The sequence below is a fragment of the Xenopus tropicalis genome, chromosome 9 (genome assembly GCF_000004195.4).
Source record: "Xenopus tropicalis strain Nigerian chromosome 9, UCB_Xtro_10.0, whole genome shotgun sequence".
Taxonomy (NCBI): domain Eukaryota; kingdom Metazoa; phylum Chordata; class Amphibia; order Anura; family Pipidae; genus Xenopus; species Xenopus tropicalis.
Window position 1 is genome coordinate 46653829 of NC_030685.2, and position 12049 is coordinate 46665877.

Consider the following 12049-nt stretch of genomic DNA (forward strand, 5'->3'; position numbering starts at 1 on the left):
TCAGGAAACATAATGCTCCAATCTATGCCCTGAAACGCTGCCCTTAAGGATCTAAAATTTGCGTTTTTAAAATTCACTGTCTTTGTTGTCCCAGTGTAAATTTGTTTCCTGCACCAAACATCAAATTAAATAACATTATGATCACTATTAAGGTGGCCATACACGTGGCGATCTGACGATGTTTCGTACGACCATCGGTCGCACGAAACATCGTAAGATCCGCCACACACCATTCAGGGCTGAATCGGCAGGTAAGGAGGTAGAAACAATAGGATTTCTACCTCCTTCTGCCGATTCAGCTCTGAAGGGAGAATTTTGGTCAGGCGCCTTCTATGGCGCCCGATCAAAATTTTCAAACTTGTCCGATCGGCGAGTCGTCCGATATCGGCAGCTTCCTGCGATATCGGTCGACTCGCCGACATGCCATACACGCACCGATTATCGTACGAAACGAGGTTTCGTACGATAATATCGGTGCGTGTATGGCCACCTTTACCCAGGGGTTCAACCACTTGCACATTTGTCATACGTTCTGGGTCATTAGAGATCACTAGATCCAATATAGCATGGTTCCTGGTTGGCTCCTCAACAACTTGTGACATAAAGTTGTCATGCAAGAAGTTTATAAGCTTGTTCCCATTTACTGTCCTGGCATTTACTATAGCTCCAGTCAATATCAGGATAATTAAAATTCCCCATTATCATCACTTGCCCCAAACTAGCAGCATTTTCTATTTGCAACAGGAGTTGAGCCTCCTCCTCTTCGCTTACATTACGGAACAGCGGGATTTGCATCTTTTTCTAACTAAAAATTGTCAATAACTTGCTGCAATTCATTCCTCATGTTCAATCTTTGACTTTCTGGTTTTACAACACATTATATTTTTATTCTTTAAACACATCTTCTGTCACCTCTGACTTGTGCTTTTTAAACACGTTCATCATCATTCTTATTAACTAATGATTTGAGCCAAATAGGGTGGCCCTTGAAGCTCTTACATTTCCTCCTCAAGGAAATAATTTAGGAACAAAAATGATTTAGTGTAAATTTAAACGAGTCTACCCAGTGTGTGCACTGAAGTCCCACACAAAAGCAACTTAAATTTGCTTTCCTGAGTTTTTGACGCCCCAATGTATATTTGCTTATTGCAACAAACATTAAGGCTAATGCCAGGTATATGCTGACATCATCCTTTCATTCTTCCTGCACCCAGAGCTATTGTATTGGCCTGTGTGCAGTCACACGGAGTGGATATTACAACCAAACCAAAGTATGTGTTTTGGCCCAATGAGAATAAATAGCAAAGATTTTCAGTGGAATAAAAACAACAACATTTATTGGCTCAAATTAACAACAACATAAATTATATGAAAAGCATACTATACCAAACAATGACCAGGTGCATCCTAATCTCCTAACGCGTTTCGCACCATGTGGCGCTTCATCAGAGGAGGTTTTGGCCCAATGCAATGACTCTTGAGTTCAGGCACAGGGAAAGGCTGATTCTCTGCATGTGTTTATCTTCAGGCCCATAATCAGCCCTGTCTGAAATTAGCCTCCATGAGATAACATTGTGGTCTGTATTGCCCAAGGTTTATAGTACTTACATGCTTGCTATACATTTTGGGTTGTTCATCACTAGTTCCAGTTTAGCATGATTTCTGGTTATGTAAAGTTTATAAACTTATTCCCACTAATTGTTCTTTCAGTACTGTTGCACCAGTCAATATCCGGGTAATTAAAATCCCCCAATTTTAAAAACTTGATCCAAAACTAGCATCCTTTTTTATTTGTAAACAGGAGCCTCTTCACTAACTTAACCCTTTAAGTGCCAGCCGAATTCGTCATTTCGGTTCCCCCCAGTGCCAGACGTTTTTTAAGCATTTTGTACTCATTCACTTTAACAATGTTTTTTGGTAGGAAAACCTCCACGAAACTAGGGAAATTATATATCGTTTTTTTCGTCACTAATTGGGCTTCGACATACATACCAAATTTTATAACTTTTCTGGAGATATGATGTGTATTTTGGGTGAAATATGTAAAAAAAAAATAAAATTATGAAAAATTTCTGTATATTTTGAGGTTTTTTTCCATAGAAAAGTTAATTTTACTCACTTTTTTTTATTGTTTGTAAAAGCCCTGATACTCCCAATTCCAACGATACCAAATATGTGGTGGTACCCCACAGTTCCTGTCCAGAAGTAACCCCCAAACTAAAGCAATACTTAGTACAATATCACACCAGAACAAAGCAGAAAAGCGCTTGTAACAGTTAATGCAGCATAACTTATATGTAAATCTAAAATATCCCCTCATGTTTGGTATCTTTAGAAACTACAGACCTTCAGGTTTCTAGGTGCAATGTAGTTTTCACTCAAAAGCCAAATACCTTTTGTCAGTGCATTGTGAAATTTGGAACTTTTTATGACATTTTTTTTTTTTTCTAAAACGTAAACTTGGACGCATGATCAAATGTGGATTTGACAAAAAAAAATCTCATAAAAATTTTCTAACAAAGGCATATTTGAAAGACAAACTTCTCCTGAATAAAATGATGCCCCATATGTATGGGTGCACATAAAGACATGGGCACCAAACACTCCAAAGCAGGGGCAATGCACAAGGGCAATTACAGCTAAAAATGTGGGGGCTGCGCTCTATGTGCACTTCCTGCAGTTTTTCAGTGTTAACCCCCCCTACCTGTGAAATAACCCCCACAAACTATATATTTCTGAAAAGTGCACACCTTCAGCTATTCAGAGACACCACTCTTCTCTTTCTACATGGAAAATTGTGGCCGCAGTCCCTTGCAGAAGTAAGCGCTTTGGTCAGAAATCAAAGAAAAACCAGATAAAAAACCTAGATTTCTCCCCAAAATCTCCATGGCAACTACCAAAAACTTACTAAACATCGATCTGCAAGTTCCCCTGAATAAAACGATACCCCATATGTATGGGTGCACATAAAGACGTGGCCACCAAATGCCCCAAAACAGGGGCAATGCATAAGGGCAATTTCTGTTGAAATTTTGGGGGCTGCGCTCTATGTGCACTACCTGCAGTTTTTCAGTGTTAACCCCCCCTACCTGTGAGATAACCCCCACAATCTATATATTTCCGAAAAGTGCACACCTTCAGCTATTCAGAGACACCACTCTTCTCTTTCTACATGGAAAATTGTGGCCGCAGTCCCTTGCAGAAGTTAGCGCTTTGGTCAGAAATCAAGGAAAAACTAGATACAAACCTAGATTTCTCCCCAAAATCTCCATGGCAACTACCAAAAACTTACTAACCATCAATCTGCAAGTTCCCCTGAATAAAACGATACCCCATATGTATGGGTGCACATAAAGACGTGGCCACCAAATGCCCCAAAACAGGGGCAATGCATAAGGGCAATTTCAGTTGAAATTTTGGAGGCTGCGCTCTATGTGCACTACCTGCAGTTTTTCAGTGATAACCCCCCCTACCTGTGAGATAACCCCCACAATCTATATATTTACGAAAAGTGCACACCTTCAGCTATTCAGAGACACCACTCTTCTCTTTCTACATGGAAAATTGTGGCCGCAGTCCCTTGCAGAAGTCAGCGCTTTGGTCAGAAATCAAGGAAAAACCAGATACAACCCTAGATTTTGGTCAGAAATCAAGGAAAAACCAGATAAAAACCTAGGATTTCTCCCCAAAATCTCCATGGCAACTACCAAAAACTTACTAAACCTCAATCTGCAAGTTCCCCTGAATAAAACGATACCCCATATGTATGGGTGCACATAAAGACGTGGCCACCAAATGCCCCAAAACAGGGGCAATGCATAAGGGCAATTTCAGTTGAAATTTTGGGGGCTGCGCTCTATGTGCACTACCTGCAGTTTTTCAGTGTTAACCCCCCCTACCTGTGAGATAACCCCCACAATCTATATATTTCCGAAAAGTGCACACCTTCAGCTATTCAGAGACACCACTCTTCTCTTTCTACATGGACAATTGTGGCCGCAGTCCCTTGCAGAAGTTAGCGCTTTGGTCAGAAATCAAGGAAAAACCAGATAAAAACCTAGATTTCTCCCCAAAATCTCCATGGCAACTACCAAAAACTTACTAAACATCAATCTGCAAGTTCCCCTGAATAAAACGATACCCCATATGTATGGGTGCACATAAAGACGTGGCCACCAAATGCCCCAAAACAGGGGCAATGCATAAGGGCAATTTCAGTTGAAATTTTGGGGGCTGCGCTCTATGTGCACTACCTGCAGTTTTTCAGTGTTAACCCCCCCTACCTGTGAGATAACCCCCACAATCTATATATTTACGAAAAGTGCACACCTTCAGCTATTCAGAGACACCACTCTTCTCTTTCTACATGGAAAATTGTGGCCGCAGTGCCTTGCAGAAGGCAGCGCTTTGGTCAGAAATCAAGGAAAAACCAGATACAACCCTAGATTTTGGTCAGAAATCAAGGAAAAACCAGATAAAAACCTAGATTTCTCCCCAAAATCTCCATGGCAACTACCAAAAACTTACTAAACCTCAATCTGCAAGTTCCCCTGAATAAAACGATACCCCATATGTATGGGTACACATAAAGACGTGGCCACCAAATGCCCCCAAACAGGGGCAATGCATAAGGGGGGGCTGTGCTCTATGTGCTCTACCTGCAGTTATTTAGTCTAAACACCCCCATACCTGTGAAATAACCCCCGCAAACTATATATTTCTGAAAAGTGCACACCTTCAGCTATTCAGAGACGCCACTCTCCTCTTTCTACATGGAAAATTGTGGCCGCAGTGCCTTGCAGAAGTCAGCGCTTTAGTCAGAAATCAAGGAAAAACCAGATACAAACCTAGATTTCTCCCCAAAATCTCCATGGCAACTACCAAAAACTTACTAAACCTCAATCTGCAAGTTCCCCTGAATAAAACGATACCCCATATGCATGGGTACACATAAAGACGTGGCCACCAAATGCCCCCAAACCGGGGCAATGCATAAGGGGGGGCTGTGCTCTATGTGCTCTACCTGCAGTTATTTAGTCTAAACACCCCCATACCTGTGAAATAACCCCCGCAAACTATATATTTCTGAAAAGTGCACACCTTCAGCTATTCAGAGACGCCACTCTCCTCTTTCTACATGAAAAATTGTGGCCGCAGTCCCTTGCAGAAGTCAGCGCTTTGGTCAGAAATCAAGGAAAAACCAGATAAAAAAACCTAGATTTCTCCCCAAAATCTCCATGGCAACTACCAAAAACTTACTAAACATCAATCTGCAAGTTCCCCTGAATAAAACGATACCCCATATGTATGGGTGCACGTAAAGACGTGGCCACCAAATGCCCCAAAACAGGGGCAATGCATAAGGGCAATTTCAGTTGAAATTTTGGGGGCTGCGCTCTATGTGCACTACCTGCAGTTTTTCAGTGTTAACCACCCCTACCTGTGAGATAACCCCCACAATCTATATATTTACGAAAAGTGCACACCTTCAGCTATTCAGAGACACCACTCTTCTCTTTCTACATGGAAAATTGTGGCCGCAGTCCCTTGCAGAAGTCAGCGCTTTGGTCAGAAATCAAGGAAAAACCAGATACAACCCTAGATTTTGGTCAGAAATCAAGGAAAAACCAGATAAAACCTAGATTTCTCCCCAAAATCTCCATGGCAACTACCAAAAACTTACTAAACCTCAATCTGCAAGTTCCCCTGAATAAAACGATACCCCATATGTATGGGTACACATAAAGACGTGGCCACCAAATGCCCCCAAACAGGGGCAATGCATAAGGGGGGGCTGTGCTCTATGTGCTCTACCTGCAGTTATTTAGTCTAAACACCCCCATACCTGTGAAATAACCCCCGCAAACTATATATTTCTGAAAAGTGCACACCTTCAGCTATTCAGAGACGCCACTCTCCTCTTTCTACATGGAAAATTGTGGCCGCAGTCCCTTGCAGAAGTCAGCGCTTTGGTCAGAAATCAAGGAAAAACCAGATACAACCCTAGATTTTGGTCAGAAATCAAGGAAAAACCAGATACAAACCTAGATTTCTCCCCAAAATCTCCATGGCAACTACCAAAAACTTACTAAACCTCAATCTGCAAGTTCCCCTGAATAAAACGATACCCCATATGTATGGGTACACACAAAGACGTGGCCACCAAATGCCCCCAAACCGGGGCAATGCATAAGGGGGGGCTGTGCTCTATCTGCAGTTATTTAGTCTAAACACCCCCATACCTGTGAAATAACCCCCGCAAACTATATATTTCTGAAAAGTGCACACCTTCAGCTATTCAGAGACGCCACTCTCCTCTTTCTACATGAAAAATTGTGGCCGCAGTCCCTTGCAGAAGTCAGCGCTTTGGTCAGAAATCAAGGAAAAACCAGATAAAAAACCTAGATTTCTCCCCAAAATCTCCATGGCAACTACCAAAAACTTACTAAACCTCAATTTGCAAGTTCCCCTGAATAAAACGATACCCCATATGTATGGGTGCACATAAAGACGTGGCCACCAAATGCCCCAAAACAGGGGCAATGCATAAGGGCAATTTCAGTTGAAATTTTGGGGGCTGCGCTCTATGTGCACTACCTGCAGTTTTTCAGTGTTAACCCCCCCTACCTGTGAGATAACCCCCACAATCTATATATTTACGAAAAGTGCACACCTTCAGCTATTCAGAGACACCATTCTTCTCTTTCTACATGGAAAATTGTGGCCGCAGTCCCTTGCAGAAGTCAGCGCTTTGGTCAGAAATCAAGGAAAAACCAGATAAAAAACCTAGATTTCTCCCCAAAATCTCCATGGCAACTACCAAAAACTTACTAACCATCAATCTGCAAGTTCCCCTGAATAAAACGATACCTATGTCTGGTTGCGCATAAGTACATGGCCACCAAACCTGAAAATGCATAATATTGGGGCTGCACTCTATGCACCCCTTTTTTTTTGCCTGCACCCGAATGAATGGAATACGCTCGGGTGCAGGCACATGTAGCCGATATACGCATGAAAACGCGTGAGAATGCAAAGTCTCGCGTTTTCATGCGTATATCGGCTACATGTGCCTGCACCCGAGCGTATCCCATTCATTCGGGTGCAGGCACAAGTAGCAAGCGTAGGGCTGAATTTTCGGCAATCGTTTTTCCACTTGCTGAAAAAATCAGCCCTACGCCATGTGTGGCATCAGCCTAACCCTTGGCAATAGAAACTACCAGAACAATCTTAGCACCTCTGGACCTTTCTAGAACAACTGAAATCAAATGAAGTTAAAATGGAATAAAACCACTAAAAGCAATCAAAGAACAATAGTTGCAATGAAATCGGTGGTCAGAGCCCTGGATCCACCAATGTCACTGCAAAAGCAACCTTTTAGGGGCACTAAACACACAAAGAACAATGCAAAGATAAAACACCATAAAATCAGTAAAATCCAATAAAACCACCTAAACCAACAGAAGAACAATAATTGCAATGAAATCGGTGGTCAGAGCCCTGGATCCACCAACGTCACTGCAAATTCAGCACCCAATAGCAATAAAAAAGTTACAGTGCAATAGAATAATTCAAAAACAGAAATCAATTATGAAAATGCCAAAAAAACACTAAAATGCAACCAAATAAATCAGATAATTATAGAGCAAGATCAGAAATAAAGTTTTAGTAAAAAAAAAAGACTGCCAAAGAAAGCAAAGAAAGAAAGAAAAGAAAAGAAAGAAAGAAAAAAAAAAAAAAAAAAGTGTAAGTGTGTGTGTAAGTGTCTGTGTGTGCTTGGGAAAGTTGTAAATAAGTGTGTATGTGTACAAAAGTGTAATAATGACAAAGATAGAAGAAAAAATTGAAAAAAAAAAAAAAAAAATTTTTAGACAGTTGAGATAGAAATAAGCAAAATAAACAGTGGTAGAGAGTTGTAGTTCAGCTTACCCAAGGCAGGCAGGCGATCAGAGGCGATCAGGGTCGATAAATCCAGCAGGCAGGCAGCAGGGGAGCTCCATCCGGTCCAACGTGCGCAGCAGGAGTGAGGGAGCCGACAGTAGGCGGCGCTATTTAAAGGGACAGCAGTGGACACGTCATCAATGCGTGTCCACTGCTGTCATTGGCTGGAGCGACGATCGGTGCGGCTGGGCGACCGGATCGGTGAGTATGTCCTTATTCGCTCGTTGCCTAGGGGGTTGTGAAGGCTTTACAAGCGCTGCGCTGCTTTAAAAGCGAGCGCAGCGCTTGTAAACCCGACAGTGCCATTGGACGTAGATTCTACGTCCCATGGCACTTTGGTCCCTTGGTACCTGGGACGTAGAATCTACGTCCCTTGGCACTTAAAGGGTTAAAGGGCTTCTATAGCATACCCCTGCACACCCTGACACTTTACAGTATGTGAGTTCAACACATAAGGCTTCAGCCTCTTCATTTTCATCAAACACTTCTCCCTTTATAGTGCATTTTAAATTCTGCTTAAACAGGCAGACATACTCCTTTTTCTATTTTCCCTGTCCCTCTGAAACAAAATATAGTCTACTGTATTTACTGCCAAGTCGTGTGACTCAACCATGTTTCAGCAAAGCCAATTATATCATATTTTTCCTCCAGTGCCAACACCTTCAGCTCTACCTTTTTAACAGCCAAGCTTCTTGCATTCGTAAACATAGATTTGATGGCACCTTTTAATTTTTTGGTCCTTTATCCTTTACCAATATTCCCATCCAAATCTTTACCCCCATTTTCCCTTACTATGCCTTCTCTGAACTACCTTTCGCAGAACTACTCTCTGTTCCTTGCCCTCCCATGCAAAGTTTAAAATCTCATTTAAAGGGCATGTAAACCCCACGCACAAAAATTTAATCGGTGCACAGCCTCTTTGAAATCTTTCAGTACCCGGCACTCTGGTTGTCCAGAGGTTAATAGTAAGGCTGCAGCTTCCCCTTAATCACTTAGATTTCCTTCATCAACTGTAACCCATTTAGCCCCTTCCCTCAGGAATTTGCTTTCATTGTTGGCTCCTGGGCATGCTCAGTTTTCCTCAGCCCGATTACTAAACATACCCTCCATTCTAGCAGCCATTGAAGATATGGCATTGCTGGTTCCCATAGAAACTCTGCTCTAGCTGCCTACTCCTGTTAAGCTTATCTTAACCATTACAGTGCTCAAACAAAGCAGGACTTTTTTTTTTTATTTTTATCAAAGACAGTTCTGCCTGTGTGAGCCTGCATTCTTGATGAAATCTATGCTGGATAAGGGTCTTTTTGCGTGTATGCTGTTTGCAGATTTAAATGTAACTGATAATATGCAGTACAAATGATGCCATTTGAGTGGGGTGACAACTGATATACATTGTAGAAAAATGTTGGCTTTACATGTCCTGTATAACCATCCTCCCCCTTCAAAGCATCTGCACCATCATCATTGTGGTACAGCCCATTCCTGCCAAGAGCTTATAGCCAGTTTAAAAAAGTCCAAATCTACACCAATCTTTCACCCATGTATCAAGCTCTCTAAGATCCCCACTACCTTTTCAACTTTGCTTGTGGCATAGATCAAATCTCTCTGCCCCACTAGACCACCATATGTATCTTTACACATTAGTATTAATATGTATAAAGACTGTCAAGTCTTCCCCAGCACTTCCCAATAATCTCTCTGTGAATCCACACGTCATAATCACTTTATTGCCCCCCTGGTTACAATGCCTATTCAACAGACAGTTCAGCATGAAGGTGTCGTGTGACTGATTACCCTATCCACCTTCCTAATAAGTGAATCTCCTATGACTAGGACCTGCCTTTCTTTTCTGGCACTCCACCCCCACCTTTATTTGAGAAGGGGCCCTGATAGCATAGGACATATTGTAAGAAAATTTACCTAGGTGCTTTTTGATGGTCCTTTCCATTACTCAAAAGAACACCATTTGGCATTGTAAAATAAAGGAACATATTTTCACATATATTCTGAATATAATATTTATTTTCAGAATTGAAATTTTGTACAGCCAATCAGTTTAGTTTACACCTAAAACTAGACACACATAATTATCATGCTTCACAGATAATTAGCAGTTAATTTAGATGTATGATACAGGCTTCCTAGTTTATGTTTTGCCTTGAAGCATGCATATAATCTAAATGCTAATTTGCCATGCAGCATGCAAAATCTGTGTCAATTCTGCTACAAGTTGAGAACTTGTATTGAGCATACTTTAATGATATTTCTTGGAATATCAGGAGTATACATTGTAAGTTATGTAACAGAAACAAAGATGTGAGGGCATAGTTCAGATGTACCAGTCATCCACAATTTTAAAAAATGTGTACTAATAACCGCTCTTAAATTTAAAATCTTGAATAGCCTTTGCTTTGTTATGTGCACAAGTCCTCATTTTGGTGTATACTAGAGATTTGGGCAGCTCAATGGTTTAACTCTAAGCACTGTTGCTTAGGTTTATTTCCAGCCAGGGCTCTATCTGCAAGGAGATGATATTTTCGTCTCTGTCTCTGTGGGTTTTCTCTAGGTAGCCCAGTTTCCTCCCACATGTCAAAAACATAATGTACAGGCAGGATAATTGGTTCCTGATATTGTCTTAATTAGTTCTTGTAACTGTAATAGGGACATAGGGACTGTAATCGGGCTTAAACTGTACGCTTCACTGGCAAGGGTTGATGTGAATGATGTGTAATTTATTTTTAAAAAACATGATACATGGAACATGTTGGCACAATATTAGGGTAAAAATTAGTGATGAGCAAAATTTTTTGCCAGGCATGGATTTGCAGCAATTTTCCGAGTTTTGCCATTGGCGGATTGTTTTGCGAAACAGCGAAATAATGACACGCATCAAAAAATGTCCTGTTTTACACATTTTTGCAAGGTTTCGCTATTTTTTCGGCTAAGTGAAAAATTACAGATTTGCTCATCACTAGTAAAAATTGTAAAACTATGAAGCTCATGAAATTTCTCCTGTCTGCTTGCTGTGATGGTGGGTTCAGTGAAGTTTATTTTTCTTGATTAACATTTAATGATAGGCCACTTTTACATGCATTTGACGTGTTCCAAGTAATTACATTGTCAAATGCATGTAAAAGTGGCCTATCATTAAATGTTACACAAGTAACAGTAACTTTGAAAAAAAAAAACATTCAACTTTTTGTATCTACTGTCTATACGACATGGCTTACTGCTATTTTGACTTTGACATCCATACTGCCTTACTGTGTACATGTTTATCCTGGGTATATAGCTGTTACAGGGAATGGAATGTTTTATTTACTTCTTGGAATGCCCCAATGAGTATTTATACCTATGTTTTTGACACTTATATAAAATGTAATTAGAAACCTATACCTATATCATATTTTAGCTATTTAAGAAGCCTTTCAAAAATTATAACCATCTGGTTATATTTATGGTTGGTTTTCTACTGATTCTACTTAAAATTTGCAAACTAACCTAATATATCTTATTCAGCGGCCTAAGGGGGCCCAGCATGAACAGTCCCTCTCCCTGGCCCACTTGCACTGTACCAGGGAATAAATACAGCAGACCCCGTGGTCCGGGGGAGTTTTCACATAATTCTTCTGGCCTCAAAATTAGTGTGGAGTGCATGGCTTAAAGTTAATATTGCCTCAAAAACAGATGTACATAACTTAATGTGATCTAACATTCATACTAACATATCTTTCTGTTTAAAGGCCCAGAACAGTCAGAGGAGAATGGTCATGAACAAATTCGACACAGGGAGGATCGCCTGTTGATGGGCAGGTTGGAATGTGAGCAGGAAAAGCTGCTTCGGTAAGTAAAGAAGTAAAGTTACTTCAGTTATTGGGATGAGATGTAGTGTGGCAATCTGTAGCAGCATTTGTTTCATGTGGCAGCAAAATATGTAGAATTTTGTGTCTGAAGTGTGACATGTGTAACACTGTCAGCAATCATCTGCTATTGTAGTTGATTAATTTTTTTTTTCCAAAGAAAAGTAGCAAAGACAGAATGCCCTGTGTGATATACAAGTATTGCTTTATTGCCCAGATTCCCATGTATGCTCTCCAAAAAAAAAAAA

At 40.8% G+C, this 12049-nt stretch overlaps 1 protein-coding gene across 7 annotated transcripts in view; it reads left to right on the plus strand.

Moving 5' to 3' along the window:
- Positions 1–12049, plus strand: part of tnrc18 (zinc finger protein 469) — a 174673-nt gene that overhangs the window by 34372 nt on the left and 128252 nt on the right. For all 7 annotated transcript variants that reach the window (XM_018097364.2, XM_031892867.1, XM_031892864.1 and 4 more), the window contains one exon: positions 11685–11784. In XM_018097364.2, coding sequence (XP_017952853.1) covers positions 11685–11784 — 100 coding nt within the window. The remainder of the gene's footprint in view (positions 1–11684; positions 11785–12049) is intronic.